Raw genomic sequence first — 19960 nt, 5'->3', positions numbered from 1 at the left:
CTGTTTCCAGCACAAATCCAAAATATACTAGCTACTATGAAGAAAATTAACTCTACTCCAGCCAGCCAAAACTAGAACAACTTCTTAAGTACAGACATTGTTACAGTAATATTAAAAATCAAAGTTCTAAAAATCTGTTCCCTGCCTTCAAATTTAAAATGCAAGTTACTAAATTTACATTGTGGTATTATATCCTTTTATGCTTGCATAAAAATGATCCAACAACTATTAACAACTGTTTAACTGTATGCTTAATTTGCCTAGCTATTTTCTTTTCTAGAAATATTTTTGCAGCTTCTGAGAAGCTCTAAAGAGTTTCCATAATTCATAGTAGGTTTCTTTATTCCTGCAGTCCTGTAGTTCAAGACATGTCTAATGTTCTGCGCAGCTTTCATTGTTACATAAAATTTTTAGAAAGCGTTTCCAGCTTTTCCCTTTTTATTTTTCATGAATATCTCTTAGTGTGCCAGATAGCACAAAAATGTGATCATTCTGTTGTTTCTCCTGCCAGCCAGTGTTGTCTCTTCATGTTTCTTTGTGCTCACTTGATTTGTTACGGTTCTTCTCTTCCTTGTCCCTACGTAAACACACGCTGTGCCGCACCTTACATACTTCTCTAATTCTAACCAAGGGAAGTGCCCCAGTGGGCCCTGTGGTACACTGCAGTGAGGTTGATTCCTGTCTAGGACCTTATTTAAATCAAGAAGGTGATTGCTGTTTGAAAGGCTGTAATACTGTGACCCTTCAGCTGTCTCCATTAATATATGGGAATTCATTTACGAAGGTTTATTTTTAAAGAAATATTTATCTTCTAAACTAAAAAAACTTGGGCATTTTTTGCAGCGGTATCTAATTTGCTTGATATTTGTACTGTTGATCATCTACCTTTTACTGAGTCCATGGATGGATGGTTGCAGAAACAGCACTGGACTTGAACTCTGGAAACTCTGACATTCAGTTCTCAGATAGCAGTATATTTCCTTTATAACCTTAAGTCTCTCATTTAATCTACCTCATGCACTTAGTTCTCTACTTTAAAAATTGAGTTAGTATTTCCTTACTTCTCAGCTGTCTAGGTATTGCATTCATTAAAACCTGTGAATTTCTCATGTACTGTGATAGAGCCATATTGACAGGTAAACTGAAGCGGTGTCTTTGATTATCAGACCTCTTGATTTCGCAACATGTTTTTATGTTAAATAATTCCATGTTCTGCATTTACGTCTTAACTGATCAGCTGAAGATAGGGAGTGTCAAACCCTGAGCCTATGGGCATGACAAATACAACTTGCTGCCTGTTCTTTTCCCCTTTCTTCTCTCTTCCATCTCAAACGGTGTCAGTACATCTTTTGCTAGTAAAACCCTATGTAATTACATCCCATGAATTGTCTTCAAATATTTCTTAGCCAGGTTTGAATTAATTGTATTGCCAAGTCACTCGTGTGCTATCTTCAAATAGTGCTGTGTTATTTATGTAAGACTTTTGATGTTGGTGTATTTAGTTATCAGAAACAGATTACAGTACAGGATAAAGTTCCAGATTGAATTTTCATACATGATTGCTGAATGTTCAGTTATTTCAGAGCATATCTATATATGCTGTATATATGCTATACTATACTGTATCTCCTGTGTGCGCACGTGTGTGTATATATATATAAAATGAAGTCTAAAAATTTGTTCCTGGAAAATAGTTGAGAATGTCTTGGATGATGATGTGTTGGTGAGACACCAAGTTAAATTTAGCTTTTGTGTCATTATTACATTAAATTAATTTTTTTTCTCAACTCAATCAGATCTAGACACTTTCAGTTCAAAAAATGGTAGAGGCACAAGGTAGTGCTATTGATAAAGGCTCTGTGAAACAGAAATACATGTGCAACAATAATCATCTCCCTTTTCATGCATTCCTACTTGATTTGTTTTTAGAGGAAGAATAGAAAGAGCCCCAATGTTTCCTCTTGTGTGAACATTGTTTTACTTCACAGGGGGAAGAATCAAATTTGTATATTGCTTTTAATGTTGTGGATGTATATTTTTAGGTAAGGTTCCCGTCACACTTCAGTTCAGACCTAAAGGATCTTCTAAGAAATTTACTCCAGGTAGATTTGACCAAACGATATGGAAATCTCAAGAATGGTGTAAACGACATAAAGAATCACAAGTGGTTTGCAACTACAGATTGGATTGCCATTTATCAGAGAAAGGTAAGACCCTTCCTGATCAAAACTATTACAGATCTTTAAGGGGTTGAAATAAAATTTCTAATTATTTTGCTTTCCTAATTCTGTCACTTTTAATTAAACTAAGAAAAGGTGAAAGTAGTTTAATCTTTAACACTCTGAAGAGTTTATATTGATTTAATTATGTTTGTTTCTTGTTGATATTTTATCCTGGACCTCTGTGTACATTCATGTTCTCTTAACAGGTGTTGTGCTTTAGTCTATTTCTGGAATATCTCAGAATGAGCCATCTCCTGCCTCTCTTGCTTTTTATTTAACCCCTGCTATAGTGGCATCTATAAATACTCCTCCACAGCACAGAGGAATCTGTTTTTCTTTCCAGCTAGTTCTTAGCAGTCAGATTGTGCTTGAGTGTGGAGCTCTAGTCAAAGCTAGAGCTTTTCTTTTTCTGCTAAAGTATGCTCCCTCCTTCTTGCTCTTGCTTTATCTGTGACTGGGACAGGATCAGATGTAGAGAGTGTCTACTTAGTCCTCAGTGTTTACTGAGGAGTTTTTGTCTTCTGACACTACGCTTTAATTGACTGCAGTTCCATAAGCTGCGGTAATGGAGAGAGCCTGCTGAATGCTGTTTTCTGGCATTTTTAAAAATGTTTTTCTAGCCCTGCCTGACCAACATGACTTGCAATGTGGTTTTTAGAAAGTCCATGCCCAGTTTGCACTATGAACTTCAGACTTGCACAAGAATGAACGCAACAGAGGGAATTGAGAATATTTTCAGAGCACGAGCAGCCATTAATGTATTGGTTTGAGAGGAGCATGTTAGTGGCTGCTGGGATGAATGAAGCAGAACTGGGAGAGGAAACTGGGGAAAGGGATGAGGATGATGACATTTCAGTCTAGGTGTGTCTTCCAAAGCTCCTTCTCCCCTTCAGGGTAGAGTCAAAGTTAAATATCTGTAGATTAGTGAGTTACTAAAAACATATTCCTAAGGAATTATTTGTTCTCTTAAGTGCAACCTCTGAATTCTTGTTTTTCCAATAGACAACAATAAAAGACTAAAACAACTTCATTGGTGTTGTCCCAGAAGACTCTGGTGGAGAAATAATTTTGCGTCTAGATACTAGTAAAAAGGTTAGAGTCAAGCGATAACATTTCAAGGAATTGGTTTACATTGTTGAAATGCTAACAGTCTTGATTATAGAGGCATGAACTTGCTGCTATAACAGCAGTATTTTAAAGGCCAAACCTAAATACAACAATAGTTTCTAAAAAGAAACTGGTTGTTTGGCTACACAAACTGACAGTACAGTTGTTGTATTCTTCACTAATGTATTAATTACTAGAAGACAGGGTACAATTAATGCATCTTGTATTCTTTCTATTAAGTATAGATGTTTTAAGAAAAGATTCCCCACTGCAGAACTGTAATTATCTGTTCTTTGCTTTCTTATTGCCTGTTTACAAGGCAGTTTTATATGCATTGAGTTTCATTCCCCAGTATGCCGTTTGGGGACACCCAGGCACCATAATATTCAATCAGATCCTTTAATAGTGTGCTAAATATTCTTAGCATTGCTAGTGCACTGCTGTAGAGAATTACTTTCACAGAAACAAGAAATATTTTAAAACGTGAACTAGTAGTACAGTCAGAATAGCTATTACTAGTTTTAAAGGATTTTGAAAACTGATGCTGAATAACTTTGAAGCTTCTAAGTATAAGGAATAAATACTGTAATACTACAGGTCTGAAACAACAGTATGGATTATAATATCACTTAAGCAGTCATAGAAATACAGCAATAAACTTTGGGTTTATACCAGCTTTTCACAGTGGCTGTTACCACATGTATTTTCCTGAATAAACATACTGTTCCTTGGCAGCTAATGTAATGTGAATAATTTGTTATGCTACAGTCATAAGTGAACCAGCCAATTACTTAATATTTCAGATAAGATCAAGTCTTGTTTTCTTTGTGTATTTGTGTAGCTGTTTATTAAAATGCTGCCTGATAATATGGTGGTACTTAGGCCAAACATGTATTTCAACTATAAACAAGTGTTATCTCCTGCAATCTCTTTTTAGCAATTTCCTTAGTGAAGATAATAGGAAAAAGTCTGAGGCATCTCATTTGAACGTGTTCTAAAATTCCAGTAAATAAGGTATTTCTTGTGCTCTGAGGTTTGTTGTAAGGAAGTAATTGAAAATCACTTTGAGAAGACACAGGGACAGAATTCAGGTAACAGTAAATGTGTGGCTTTGTAGGCTAGGTATGTAGACAGACTGTGTACTGTCTCAGGATAAATCACCTAAACACATATATTGTTTTAGGAACAAAAGGATACACACGTGACAATTGTAGCACAGTCTATAAATGCAGAAAGTTAGTGTTATTTCGTGGGGGTGTATAGTGTTATCACCCAAAGTCAGCAGAGTTTAATTTGTATTAGTCTGTGCTGTACCTCTTTAATTTACTGATTTCCACACCACCACCCGCCGCCATCAGTAACCTACCTGGGGCACTGCGCAGTTCCGTGGCTGCACAGTGGGATCTGATCCCCTGCCTCAGCTGGAGCCATGCCTGCCCTGCTTATCTGTCTCCCACCATGCTGCCTCTGGCACACGTACTCCTTGGGATGTCCCAGGGAGAGATACTTCTCTGATTACTTTGCACTTCAAGGTTTAAGTTTGCATCACCTCAATAGTTTTGCTATAATTTTGCTTACCATAAAGGTACATAAATCGGGCACCTGTCAAATGAAAAAGAGGAATGAGGTACGGATGATCATGCCTCCAACTCCAGTTTGCCCTAGACCTGTTTCAGTAGAGTATCTCTCCTTCTCCCTGGTCTTCCATTCCCTCTGGTCCCTTCCTTACCATCCATTCTTCATCATTGCCTCCCATCAGCCCCGAACCCTGTTTATTCCTTCTTTCAGCATGCAGTTGATTCTAAAAATTTAGGTTATTTTAAAAAGTAATTAAGCTTAATTTTGAACTTTGAGGTGTGATAGACTAGAAGGATTAAGATTTGAATTAATATTAGCTAAGTGAAGGTGGAATTTAGTAGTCTGTTCCCTAAAATAGCATTTCAGTGTCTGCAAGTTGGGAACAACTCCTTCTTTATTTTTTTTCCCCTCTATTTCCCCCCCCCCCCCCCCCCCGACTCTGTAGGGACAGCATAAGCTGTTAGCCAGTAAAAATGCAGGTATGTCGCTGTGCAGACCCCATATCTTCATTTAAGGTCATCTTTAGTTTAACTGCCAAGATAAGTAGAGGCTGAAGTGCACTAATTGGGACAGAAAGATTGAGGCTGTTAAGTTGTAGCCAGACCCAAGAATTTTATTTTTAAGGTCAACCTCAAAAAGCTGCAGGTTCCCTCAACTTTAAGAAGCAGCAGTTAAGAGGGTCCTGGAAAACAACTGGTTCCAGTACCTGAGTGTGAATGGCTTACTACCATACAGTTGACATGGGATGCACTGAGTCTCAAGGCTAATTGAGTATATATCTGGATTTGAGAGGATACGCAGGCAGTCTTTACCAGAAGGGTTTTCCATCATTAATTAGAGCTGCACTGGCTTTCTGTACAATCTTTTAGTGACCCGTTCAAGTCATTGCTTTTCTCTCAGTTGTGGCCTAGTTTCGAGAAGGCTTTCACTTCTCACAGTTAGGTCCTAGGAGGAACTTTGTAGGAGATGCAGAACAAATTGTTTTAAACTTGTGTTAGGTTAGTTTTTATTTGGAAATAGAGGATTGTTGGCAAGTGGGAGGAGAGGGGTTCCAAAGAGCCCTGAGATTTTTGAGTAGTGTTGATGGTAGTCCATCTACTTCTCCACTTCCCCCATGACTGTGCGACCGTTACATGCAGCCCTCGCCGCGCTGATGAGGCCGCACCACGCAGCTGATGAGCTGAGAGCAGGGTCTCTTCTGCAAGGAGAGAACTAAACTTTGTTTTGAAGTGGAAGTAATTTTTTATTGATGTTTGTCTGTGAGATATTAGTCTTTTTCAACTCACATTCATACATCTCAGCCTTCACCTTTAGGCTGGTTTTATTTATGTGCCATGACTTTAAGCTGGTTCACTGTAATACCTGGTTTCTTGGCCGAATTTGAGGAGTAATGGGAATACTGTTGTGCTCATTATCACAGTGTTAAATCTAAAGGTATTAGGCCGATAACATTTCATGTGATTCCCCCCCCCCCCCCCGAATACAGGTAGAAGCTCCGTTCATACCAAAGTGCAGAGGCCCTGGAGATACCAGCAACTTTGACGACTATGAAGAAGAAGATATTCGTGCGTCTCTAACAGAAAAATGTGCAAAAGAATTTGCTGATTTTTAGTAGGAGTAAGAGGACAAGATGACATCAGGGCTCACATTGGGATCTTTGCACTCTGTTAACAGATGAGGTGGAGCTGAGACCATCATATGTCAAAACAGTTACCTAGTTACTTCATTCCACAAAGCTGACTGAGGTCTTTATTGCCATCTTCCATGTGTGCAGTTTGCACCAACCCTTCTAACTAGGCACAATTAAGCAAGCACTGTTTGTGCAGTAACACAGAATAATAGACCACTTTCCTACTTAACTTTGGTTTCTGTCGTTCTTTGTTTCTGTGTATTGTTCATTTTCCCCCTTTAAAATGAAGTAGTTTTTTACCCAAGAATGCTCCATTTTATTTTGAATAATGTATTATTTGTGTGAGTGAAATGGAAGGTGTTGCGGCTAGTGTGATTTAGACTGAAGTGAAAGATAAATGTTGCTTCTAGTCTGTGCCAGCCAATAATTCTTGTCTGTCTTGTGTCTGATGCTACAATTTATAATAATTTTTTAGTAGCTCAGACTAAACCTAGCCAACATTTTTAGCATTTTTGAAGGTAGTATTTATCGCCATATAAATGTCTGCTAAATTAACTTAAAAACATTTCTTCCTGGAGACTGACCAAAATTCAGTAGAATCAATTGGGTGGCTTAAGTAGGGGACAGTAGCTAGACCCTGTGCCTTGGTTTTCTACATCCCTGCAGTTTTCGTCACTGCCTCCTTCCTTTGTATTTCCCACCTAGGCAGTAGGTAAATGGCCATAACCAGACTGTACCATGGAAAGCTTACAGTCTCGTGAGAGGGAGTAATTCCACCTGGTCTGGATTTTGGACCATATTTAACCAAGTCAACTTACCAGCATTTCAGTTGGCAGGTATGAAATGGCTTTTTTAATAACATGAACCCTAAACTCTTAAAGGAAGTTTTGGTCAGTATTGTAGAGAATATTATTCATTTTGATTCACATTTTCTTTTACTTTTTTTTTTTTTAAAAAAAGCCGATGTTTGGGCTCCCAAAGTATTCCTTGTTTTGCGCCTTTTTTGATTAAAAAAGGCATCCACTAAAATAAAAACCACCACACCACAAAAAGCAAAATGCGCTCTGCCATTAGCTATGAAAAACAAATGGTTTAGCAAACGCAAAATAATGTTCTAGATGCATCGCTGGATGAACACGGTTATTTTTTGTTAGCTGTTAAGAATAAGAGGTTATTGCCAAGTTTTTATTCTGGTATACTATATTAGTAAACTGAGGATGGAGTACTGCTACAATCATTTTCTTTTGAATTACAGCACTTCATTCACGAAGAAAAGAGACAAAGTTTAAAAACTGCAACAGCTGGGTTTATTTTAGTTGCGTTGTGTCTTCATTTCTAACCTACTTTTTTCAATCAAACAGAATGTATGGTCACACAGATATAAGTATTTGGGCTTAATTATGTTTTGTATACTCTCACCAACTGACTTAAAAGATACTGCTACCATGTGCTAGCTTTGGGCACTTTCACACATTTATTTCAATGTTAATAATCAGTGGCTCAGCACTTTTTTGGGGGTTGCTTTTAAACTTATTCATAGTAGTTTTATTTGTACACTTGATTCTGGCTGTCTCAGTGACCTGTCTTAAAACAGCACATCAAAACAGTTTAAACTAGACTCATATTTTATGATAAATTTACATGCATACAAGGATGAATTGTTTTTAAAAAAAATGAGCTATATTGATACATAGCCATTGTATTTGTTTGAATGTCAGTGCAAATAAACCACTGACATTCCTTCCTTTTAATCTGTATGACACTCCTTTAAGAAAAGCCTTTGTAGACATTTTACAAAAGAGTATGAAACGTACCATCCAACATTCTGTATGTTTAGGTTGTTGAGCATTTTTGCACAACGTCATTAGGAGGCTGACACTGAATGCAGTCTTTGTCCACCCATATTTACATATGTGCAAGAAAAGTATAAGATACTTTGCTGTAGCAAATTTTATGTAACAAAGATATATCGTCACATTAATAAATTTAAAGAAATCCTTTGTATGAAAATGTTAAAATCTTTTGTATTTCATTTAGACCAAGGACATGCTGCTGTATGCTAGCTGTATGCGATAAATTCTACAGTAACTTTGTTGTCGTTTATGAACTTTAAAAGATTTTAATAAATGTTGGAGATCACAATTTGATTCTGTTATGATTTTAATTTTTAATCATTACATTTATAATTCTAGTAAGGTTCAGAGATTTTTCTGTTTTGTAAAATACTGTAATCATTCATCTTGCGTGTACAATAAGACAAAAGTCTAGGAAATTGGTTCTGACATGTCTGTCTGATATCCAGATTAAATTCTACGTGGGCATAGTGGAAAAGTCATCTTAATGCCATGATATTATGCTATTTTTTAATTTTATGAAAATCCTGTTAGAAAGTAAAATACTTTTCCAATATGGCATAATAGACTTCAGTATGGAAATGAGATTCTATTTTGGAAAAGGAGGGGAAGTGTGCAATTTCCAAGGCATTAGTGAGTACATTTGACAATGTGAGTATTATACAACCCTCTCATTTAAACACAGTCATAAAATATAACTACAGAATATTATGTTACCTGTATTTAATTTGAAAAATCCTTTTCACAATATGGAAAAATTGTATATCTATGACAGTAGAAGCTTGTTAATTTTACACATTTGAGGAATTAAGTGTTGAACTATATGGTATATTTTAATTGTACTCTAGTTGTATGTAACTTTCATTTCCAACATAAAGGATTGTATCTCATTAAGTAAATTGCTTTTTTATTATCTTGTCAGTTGCATTAAAACCCTTATTTTTAAATCCTTTAAAGTATTTTACTAATTTTTGCAAATAATTAGATGTTTTTAAGTGCTGCAATAGTGTGCAATATAGTAAACATTTATATACAGAAGTGCAAATTAAATTATGTACAACACTTGTGCTGCTTCTTTGTGAATCAGAATGTTGTATGATGAGAGTCGTTGCATCTCCCCACACACTGCAAACAGGGTTTGAAAGCAAGAGGAAAAGGTTATGAAACATACTGCACGTACTAGTTGGGCCCCATTGAGCATAAACGCGAACTCGGGTGTTTGGAGAAGGTGGTGTGGAGAACATTAAAGGCACTATGAGAAGTCAGTGAGTTGGACTTCTTAGACAATCAAAGGCGAGCAAGGTGATCATTAGCTGCAATATTGTTTGTCTTCGTACTTTCACATTCAGACTCCATGCTTTTTATTAAAGGTAATTGCCTGGTTTTAAACTGTCCGCAGATCCCGCTGTACAAACTTTGTGCTGTCTCTCATTGTGCTGTGAAGCAATTGGTAGAAGTAAACACTGTTCACGGTCTTGGCATTGTCTGTCTTGAGGCTTTTTCTGCAAGTGTTGTTGGGAGAGGCTCTGGTACCTGCTCTCTCTAACGCAGCTCCTCCTCTTCCTGCTTTCCGAGCGGAGCTTCGGCCTCTTTGCTTCTGCTGCGGTACGCCGACTGACTGGGGGTTTGTGTTCCTCTTGGTTTCGTAGTACAAATGCTATATTACATTTTAGAGACCTTTGTACTTTTCCTAAAGCTGAGCTAAGAAACTGCAAAAAGATTGTCTCCTGCGTTTACTACAGCTCCCGTGCAAGCACAGCGTGTCGAGCAGCAGATTTGAAGGTGTCATTCAAATCTGTTGTTCTAATTTGCCCCGTCTAAGGAGGACTTAGCCCAGATAAGAATTTGAGAACCATTGCGTAAGAAACTGGTAAAAAGATGATTCCATTCTCCAGCTGGGGTGTGTATAGCTGTTCTGGATGTGTCTGACAAAAAAAAAAAAAAAAGTTGTATGACCACCAGAGTTTTACAAGTGTGGGTCTTGCACACATTTTGAAAATGCTTTTAATTGACAGCTTGAGAAATCAACTGATTTGAGGGCTCTGACAGAAGGGATAAAATATGAGTGTCTAATGTCAGGCTGGGCAGTGATCACTTCCAGTAAAAAGGTTAGAGCTCCACAAGGATGTTTAAATGTCTTATGGATAGTAAATATTTGTCATCTTACATAGGAATTATGTAAAGGGTTTTTTAGAAGGATAGGATGGGTATCTCAGGGCACGATAGCATCTCAAGATAGCTTCCCTTCCTAACTTTTGAATTTGATGATGAATAGAAGTTTTGAATTAAATCTGAGGTCTAGTCACATTTTGACCTTTTGTTGTTGCTTTTATTTTTTTGCATACTACAAAAAGGGGTGCCTGCCTGAAGGAAACTTGCATATATTGAAAATGTAGTTTATTCTTATAAGTCACTACTACAAAAAGTTCCTACCTCAGTGGGATAACAGCAGGTCGAGGCTTCCATGAAATCATTGGGATGAGTTCACAATACTCTATTTCACAAAGCCAGTAAAATTTCCTTTAGAATCCTTACAGTCCGGTTGTCCTGTTCCCTCCCTCAGAGGGTCAAATACAAATGTTTTTGCAAAAATGTGTTGTGAAAAATTGTCTTTATGTGGCTCTTGGCTTTAAATTTTAAAAGCAACATATTTGTGGTGTTCATTTGCATTAGCTCATGGTCAGCGAAGCATGTGAGAAAGACCTAGTGACAAATTTGCACATTCCTCATTAGTGCTCAGCTTACAAGATTTAGATTTTGATAGATGACACAGCAGCAATCTAGTCTCTCATTGCAGATTCTGCTCTGTGTGTTGAGAAGCAGCCTGTCTGAGGATGAGGCATCTTTGCTAAGGACAAGATAGAGAAAACACTTTGCCCAACACGTGGACATGGTTGCAGCACAAAAGCTCTTTAGGATGAAAAGGTTGTTCTAGTTGGAAGGAGTTTGAGGACGAAGGTCAGTGATCTGTTCCTGTACATACGCAACCAGAGTAGGAGATGTTTTCCTTTGCTGGGAGGTAGAGGTCAGAGACTTCTTCCTTTGCCTGTGCTTCCAGGATGCTGTGGAAGATTGGAAAGGACACAGCTGTAGGTATATTGACTCAAATGGAGCAAGGACTCGGCAGCCTGGCAGGTAGTGCAGTACGTTCTGAGTGTGTCCAGTCAGTTACAGGAAGAAACACTGGTGATTAGTGCAATAAAGAGAAAACTGGAGTGCTGGAAAGGCTTGATTAACCTTCTGAAATTCTTCCACTGTCAAGATAATTTAATTAAATGAAAAAAAAAAATCCAACACCACCTTATTTACATTTAGTGGCATATTAATGCTTTGGTCTACACAGCAATATCACAAGAACTGTCTTGTACTGGAAGTATTGTTCTTTACTGTGTATCTACATTGCTACTTTGAATGTATATATAGTTATCTAAGTAATAGTTCAACAAAATGAATGCTTGATTGGGATGTCCTTTCAGTTTCTTCCATCTTTACCATCATCTTTCTACTTGATGTTTGCATAAAGTGGGGATGTAGGTGTCAGGACTCCATTAATGATGGGTAACACCTTGGATGAGTAAAACAACGTAATTCACCTGTCTCACAGATGTGTTAATTGAGGTTAAGCAATCAATATTTGGTTATTTCATAAATGCCCAGAGTTTATAAAATAATCTCTCTTTCAACTGCCACCTTAAAAAAAAAAAAATACGATGTGTGTCCCCAGTAAATACATTACCTTTATGTCCCTTTATTCTCTTACCATATGTATTGGGAAGTATGCATCTGGCAAGCTTGCTTACCGGTGGGAAAAACTGAGAGGAGCTGAGCAGGTAGCCTTAGTAAAAACATTATGTTGTACCAGAAACAAGATCATGGTGGCAGAATCATTCTAAGGGCTACATGATATAACGTGTATAATGCAGTGATATAGTTTGTTCATGTTAGCATGTTAGTTCATGTCAGGAGTGTGATTCTCCTCCTATAGAAGTATCTGCTCTGTGGTTTGCGACATAACCCAGGGACTTGGCTGCAAGGAGGACATCCACATCAGCGAGCCACCTCCCATGGCCAAAGCACCCCTAGCTCTTTCATTCTGGAAGAGAATTTGCTAACGGCACTGGGTCAGCTGCAAGGTACATTTCCTGCCAAGAGAAGTATTGCAGTGAATGCTGGGGGGGGAAAATAACTCCCTAAAGTCTCATAAATGAGTTGGACTTTTCAAAGCCCCAGAAGGAAACTTGAAATATCAACACAAATGCTTCTTCACTCAGGATTTGTACACCCCAATGCTATGCTTTAGGGCATTCGTAGTATTGTGTCTGAAGTTATTAAACTGGTCTTAATTCTGCAACTACTTATTGACTAACAGAACTCAACTCTGACTTTTCTTGAACTTTTTTCTATGTTCCAGATCACTACAAAAACCTGTAAACTAAAACGAATCATGATTCCACCTTCACCGAGCTTCTCTACAACAAAATGCTCCAGCTGCATTCATTTGCCAGTAGATGGCACATTTCTATGGTGTGGAGCAGTGTGTGTAAGAAATGTCAGCTGCAGGGCGCAGTAAGAACAAGAGACTTGGAAAATACTTAAGAGCAGTAGGGAATGAGAAATTTGGACTGTACCAGTCACATAATATGTCAGATAATATATGCACTACCAACCATGAGTATTTGTTGTTTATGTATTAGATTTTGCCTTTAAATCCTTTTAGTCTTAATTATTAATACTTGCAATATTTTTTTTACTGGTTTTCATATCAGCATCAGCAAAAAAGTTTTTGACACTAATTTGGACAAAAGCATTTTTTTCATAATATATATTATTGCACAAGCTGTATGAAAATTCCACTAAAAATCCCTAACTGATAAATCCTATTTTCATTAGAGGTTAGAATCGGGGGGGTCTGTTTTAGTACCACACAATCACATTTCTGTGTTATGTGCCCTTGAAAGTTCAGAAATACACCACTTTTAACCCAAGATTGTCACAAAAAAAAAATTGAAAAGTGCTTCTAAGCTGGTTCATTAAATATATAGTATTTATAGTAGAGAGGATATACATTTTTAGAGTTGGATGCTGATCAAATTTAGATATATTTAGACTAATTATAATGTCTACAGGCAAAAAACATTGTTCAATATTTTTCTGAATTATGTGACCACCAGAGCAGTTGGAGAGAAAGTAAAGTTACAGCAAACGTGTTCTTGAGAGCATCCCTATCAGAGCCTCATCAACCAGTTTAGAGCTGAGCAAATTTTTAAAAGGTGAGTTTACCTGTTATAACCTTAATGCATAACTTTTGAATGTCATGTCTGCTCATGTTCACATGTGAATATCTGTTTGGTTTTGTTTTATATCAAGGGAGAGAGTAGAGAGGGGAAACGGGGTCATCTAACGCGCGACTGGAACACTTACCCTGCTGTAACAGTGGTTCCTTTCTTGCAGTCAGTGGTACTGTTTGCAACCACGGTCTGCCAAACAACACGCGCATCCTTTGATCTTTCATATTTACACACAAAGTGTAGGGTTGTCATGATTTCTTTGTTTTCCTCATAGTTCAGTGCCTATGAGCAGATAGAGAACCCACAAGCCCCCCACCAGCAGCAGTGAGTGAGAACTGCAGAGATCACCCCTCTCTGGGTCCATGGTGCTTTCAGTGGGCTGAGGAGCAGCATCCTCCACAGCTGATCAATGGAAGAAGTGCCATATTCTGGTCTTCCACACCTGGTATCAGTTCTGGCAGTTACACCAGAACTGTAACATGTAAAGAAGATGCCAGTATTTACCAGGACATGGGTGCTTTACAAATCTTGGAAATCTGGATGTTTCTAAAGCAGGCTAAAACTGCCTGCTACTGGCTAACTCTGCCTGCCTACTGGATATCTGGTGGAAAAACTTCACTGCCCTAGAAACTCACTGAATGATCCGCCTGAACACCTCTGAAATATGATCATTCCCCAAAATGGCTATGGTTAGCAAAGGTGGACACCCTTCAAGAGCTTGCCCTTCAAGAGATCTACCCAAGTGTTGCGTAGATTTCTGTGCATGCTCAGAATATTTTTTAGAAGAAAACCATAAAGGAACAGACTGGTTTGGCTGGACTCCGGACACCAAGGTGGGTTTGTGACTAAGCCTCTGCTCCTCTTTTCTTTATTGAGTGTATACATGGTCCCGAATCTTACTGACCTTGGCTTCTAAGAAAACCTCTTGATGGGAAGGTGATGTAAGAATGTTACAACAGTGCTTTTAAGGGGAAATCCATGACATGCCAGAAAGTCTGTGTGGGACTGAGCAGAAACCTCCATGGGCAGGTGTGGAGAAGGCTCTTAATGTCCCCACATTGAAAACGGGGGAAAGCTCAGCACAACTGCATTGGAACATTTTGATTGCTGCTGCCAGGTGGCTACTGAGGAAACTAGACGTTAGTCTTACCTATTATAAAAATAATGCATAAGTTAAGATATTTAGAAATGGAGGAGGTATTTGAGGTTGTCCCTGCAGAAAATATTTTCCAGCTTGCGGACTAGGTGTCTATGATGGATGTTCCCTCGGTCTGGGTGCGGGCCTCCTCTGTCTCTTAAAAAGGTGTTGTGTGAGAGCTATGCAGGCTCATAGGTACGCTGGCTTCCACAGGGGTCTGTACTGGGCCCAGTTCCCAGGCACAGTGTCCAAGGAAGTAAAAGCTCATAGGGGAGGCTGGCGAGGTATCGGAAGTCAACTTTACAGCCAGGACTGCCTTCTTATTAAGAAGGTGGCAGCCTTACCCCTGGAAATATTGTCTGGAGAATGAGGAGGAGGAGCAGAAGCGTACAGCACCGACTCCAAGACCACTGCAGGGGAAAGCTGTCTGGCAGGAGTCGGAGCCTCCCCTGCAGCAAAAGGACCTGTGAATTGCACTGTCACCACTAGTCACCAAGTGGGTCACTGGGCCACCAAGGCATCGACATCAGGCTTTTGATGGTTTTTCACTGATAGACAGTTCTTCGCTCCTAGGAAAAAAAGCTTTCCAGCAAAGTGGGAAAAAAACTAGCACTAATTTCTTAATGCAGTTTGAAACATAGTTGAGATTTTTTCTTGTGTTTTATTGACATTTTTATGTCTATAACTTTTTCTATTCTTGAGTGCATCAGCATGTTGTGCTTTTTCATTTGCCTCACTTCATGCAACCAAAGTGCTACCTTTCAGATTTCCCATAGATTTAACAGCTATTTCACCAAGATATCTGAGCCATATTTATGTAAAATATTTTTATTAGGCTGGGTTCTGTTTTACAGTGTTGGTATTTCATATGAATACTTTTTATAAGCTTCTTGCTACATTATCACAAGCTAGGCAAATATGTGGCAGGTTACTACTGCTAGTATGGGCAGAATGAGTTGTGTTTTATACAGTGATTTTTTATTTTTTATTTTTTTTTAAGTATAAGCTTTAAAATGACAAGGGTTTAAGTCTGGACCATAGCTTTATTAAATATAAAGCAATTACCAGAATAACAAGGAGCACAACAAAATAAGTAGGGCAGGAAATTCTCAGTGAAGTGGATATAATTCACGTGCAGGAAGATTTATTTAAGCAATTCAGTCTTGGACACCAGAGGAAGCAAAAGCAGAAAGGTACCACTGGCCTTGCACTGTAGTCAGCTGCCGTACACATTCATTTTTAGCCTCTTCACTTTTAGTGAAGAGGGTGCAAATCTAGTCATCTTACTGGAGATCCCTATGATTACAAAAAAAAGGTTGGATAATGCTTATTGTGTAAAAAGGACCTTAGCATACTAAAGCAAAGATTTAAGGGACTCCCCATCAGGACAAAACAGAGGGTCTTTGCCATCCTGTTAATTACTGCCTTGTCAGTAAATCTGAGCAGTGCTCCTCCCCTCCAGGCTTGCAGCAAGGGAGCTGTGTTGCTGATTCGGCACTGTGCCCCTGCAGAGCTCTTAACCCATGCGTTGATCCTGAAGCCCAGAGCTTTTACAAAACTTTTTGCACATCTATGGACCCTGTCTTTTACCTTATAAGAGTGTACCCAGGTAACTGCATGGAATATAAATCGAGGCTGACTGGCTCTTGTGCTCTGACCTAGTACTTAAACATGCACTTCAATTTAGTTGCCTTAGAAATGAATGCCAGGCTGGTACAACTCTCTCTGCTGTACTCTTGCCACAGGTTTTCTGCCTTCCTTCCCTCCACACCTGCTTTACACCAATGCTATCTTTGGCCTTTTGTCTAGGCTTTATGCAGAACTTCAGAGCAACGTGACAATGCTCAGCCGTGCAGAAAACCCTGGCAGGTCTGAAGGGGGCTGTGAAGAAGACACGGGATGGCTTTTGGGTGACCTTCCTGGCCAAGGCAGGAATCAAAGAGAGGAGCTTCATTGCTGGACTCCATGGGCGGACTGGAGTACCTTGCTGGGAACTGTCCCTCATTCCTCTATGCAATGCCTAAGTAGGGAAGGGAGAGCAGGACGACGGGTATTAAGCTGTCAATGCTGTGGAGCAAGGTAAGTGGCAAAATACTATTCAAGCAAACTAGAAAGAATATGGACTGGAGTGGGAAAGACATTAACTGATGAAAGACAGTTTTCTGAGCATAGAGAAAGTGTTGGAAAGGTGCAACCTGGACCAGTAACAGGGATTTTGCCTCTTTCTGGGTGTACAGTAATTGCCAGAGACTGTGGAAAAGACCCTGGGGTACTTACCAATCCTGGGATGTCTAAAATCACCAGTGCCATGCAGGTGTGATAAAAGATCTCCATAAGCGTAGTGTGGAGCTAGGGGCTATTCAGAGCAGACAGGGAAGGTAGAAGGTACTGCTGAGACCCTACTGCACCCCAGGGTGCAGCTCCAAATGCCTGCTCCTGGGAGGCGAATGTACACGAAGAGGAAAGGGGAATGGGCTCAGAAGACACAGCTTATTACAGAGAGAGCCTAAAAGGGCTATGGTCATTCAGACAGCTGAGTCTATATAAGCAAGTAAATACCAGAGAAACAGAGAAGTCAACTATTAAACTAAACAATATTACTACAGGAAAAAATAGGTATAAACTGCTCATGTATTTTTCAAGTTGTAAATTAAACGTTCTTAACCACCAGTAAAGGGAGCCTGACACAGGCTTTCTGACTGGCAGAGCAGGGTGAGATTCCTTACGGGCTCAAAAACAGTGCTAGATGCGGATGTGGTTATGTGAGGGTTTGCCTGTGATGGCAGGAGATCAAACTCCAGGGCCTGGAAGGTCCCTTTTTACTCCTGCATCGCTAGGAAGGAAATGATGCAAAAGGGATTTTTAGACTACTGTTATTAATAGACTGGAAATAGCTATAAATTAATTCAGTTTGGGTGGCAAGCAGTCATCTTCAACCTGCGCCACTTCCACATCTGTGACAAGAATTACTTAAAAACAGCCCGTGTCCCCTGTTCGTTTCCCCTGCCGCCAGTGCTGCACGTTAAGAGGAGCTGATGATTTTTGGTCACGATCACGTTTGGATGAAACCTCTCAGCATTTGGGCTATCTCTGGATTACTTTCTTCCTCACGGTGAGCAGCATTTCCAATCTGGCCGCCAGGAACCACAAATGATCAACGCCAGCCCCGAAATGTCTCCCCGAACACCCAGAGGAAAAGCGTAGCACCTTCCAGCGTTTATTTCACGCTGTAGTTCAGTCAGCAACGGCAGCTAGCCGCTTCGAAAGCCACATCCCAGCCTGCTCACCACCACTGCCCGCGGGACGAGGGCCGGCGGCCAGCCGGGCCGCTGCGCATGCCTGCGGGTGCGCGTGCCTGCGGGAGCGCTGCCGGGCGGCCCCCTGCGGGACTTCAGTTCCCAGCAGGCCCCGCGGCTGCCAGGCTGGCGGCTATTGGCGGGGCGGCGCGCGGGCGGTAACGGTCCCGCCGGCCGTTACTGCCGCCTCGCGCCCAGGGCGGCTGAACGGGCGCGTCGTGCGCGGGGCCGGCCCTCCACAGCCCGCCGGTGAGCACCTAGCGCCTGCCTCTGTGCGCGGGGGTAACTGTAAAACCTTCAGTCGTTGTTGACAATGAAGTATGTATTTTATCCATTCTACTCTGCATAAGGCAGAGGAGCTTTCCTAGCTTCCCTCCACGGGAAACCACGAAAGTCCTTCATTGTTTTCTCACTCAGCTTTCCCTATGAACATGTTTAACCATGTTTTTACCCAGGACACTGGAATAAGAGAGGTTTACAGGGCTTTACTTTGCCCTGGGGGAGCTGACATTCGGCACCCACTGCACAGCTAACGGGGTGCTACGCTCTCCTTCGCCACACGTGTGATGCATTTTGTCTTCATGGACTGCTGTCACTTCCAGGGACAAAAAAAATAATAGCTTTGCAGTAGAAAACTGGCATTTTCCAATACCCAGAAAACAGGGTCAATTGGTGTCCGATATCTACACTGGCTTCTGCATGTTTCTCCTTGTGCAACAGCAGAAGTTCAGAAACACACAGGGCTGACCCCTTAACCTGGATCTACCAACCCTGGTCTCGCTTTGTTCCCTACGAGGCCTGGAAACGTTTTTTTTGCCAGAAGCGGGATGCAAATAGTCAAACAAAAGTCTAATTCACTTCCCTGCTTTGTCTCCCTCCAGACATAATCTCGTTTTAATTAAATTACCTTACCCCAATGAATGAAAATACAAACCACAGATCATATTCCACATTGAATTTTCCCACAGCCCGTTTTCTTAAAATTCCTTTCTCTGCTGTTCAAGGTCTTTTAGAAGGAATGCATGCACTGTGTGAGCCTCACTTCGAATACTCTAAGGATTAATTGAAGAACATGATGGAAGGAAGGGGAGAGTATGAGTAAAATAGCTGGTTTATATTTGTATCCTCAAATGTCAACTCATTACCAAAGTTAGAAACCAGCTGATGCAGAAAACTCATTATGGCCTCATTTAGAATGCTTATTTCTTCAGAGACAAAAAAGAATTGCCTTGCGCGGCTTACTTGTCCAACACAAATATGCCACATTTTACAGCACGCTTTGGGATGTGAAGTAAAGAGGGTTTTCTTTAGGGTGCAGTATCTTTAATACTCTATTTAACTTGTTTGTCTGCATTTATTTAAAATCCAAAGCAGTGAGGACTCCCACTGCTCTCTGTTCTCACCACTCCTATCGATACTTGAGTCCCATTATTTGCATAGTTTTTGCGAGCTTTGGTTACTTATTTGGCAGCATGTGAGTCAGGCAAAATGACATGGTTGGGGAAGTCACGTCTACAGTCCTTTGCACAAAAGTGCACTTTTCCTGTGATTTTAGTGCTTGTAACTGTGTCTGGTTAGCAGTTAGGTGGCTCGGATCTCTGTTCACAAGTGCAGCTAGGATGCAGTAAGCTTCTTCTGGGAGTGAGACAGATGCACAGTGCCTGGGGAGAGCCCAGCACGCCCGCTCTGCTGGCCAGCAGACTCTGCTTGTCAGTGCCGGCTGGGGCACTCGTGTAGTGGAGCCGTGACTTACTCTGCAGAAATCAGGCTGAAGTCACCAGTTGGTTCTGTACGAGTCCCCAGGTAGCTTGGAATGTCCCCCTTGCCTCCCAGCAGGGGTGTAATTTG

The 19960-nt window shown here is 40.2% G+C and overlaps 1 protein-coding gene and 1 long non-coding RNA gene across 3 annotated transcripts in view; one reads left to right on the top strand and one right to left on the bottom strand.

Moving 5' to 3' along the window:
* PRKACB (protein kinase cAMP-activated catalytic subunit beta) overlaps positions 1–9336 on the top strand; it is a 76264-nt gene extending 66928 nt beyond the window's left edge. Inside the window, exons 9-10 of one of the 2 annotated variants that reach the window (XM_075508491.1) lie at positions 2043–2207; positions 6394–9336. In XM_075508491.1, coding sequence (XP_075364606.1) covers positions 2043–2207; positions 6394–6519 — 291 coding nt within the window. In that variant the 3' untranslated portion in view covers positions 6520–9336. The remainder of the gene's footprint in view (positions 1–2042; positions 2208–6393) is intronic. The other variant, XM_075508493.1, reaches the window with a different exon arrangement.
* Positions 9337–9345: 9 nt separating this feature from the next.
* On the bottom strand, positions 9346–18111 carry LOC142412750 (uncharacterized). The gene is made up of 3 exons (XR_012776599.1): positions 18024–18111; positions 10824–11452; positions 9346–10315 (listed from the first exon to the last, which is right to left on the bottom strand). It is a non-coding gene; the product is annotated as an uncharacterized LOC142412750 (long non-coding RNA).
* Between the last annotated feature and the right edge of the window lie 1849 nt (positions 18112–19960).

The sequence above is a fragment of the Mycteria americana genome, chromosome 7 (genome assembly GCF_035582795.1).
Source record: "Mycteria americana isolate JAX WOST 10 ecotype Jacksonville Zoo and Gardens chromosome 7, USCA_MyAme_1.0, whole genome shotgun sequence".
Classification (NCBI taxonomy): Eukaryota; Metazoa; Chordata; class Aves; order Ciconiiformes; family Ciconiidae; genus Mycteria; species Mycteria americana.
The sequence above is the reverse complement of the archived record's forward strand: the minus strand, read 5'-3'. Positions and strand labels throughout refer to the sequence as shown.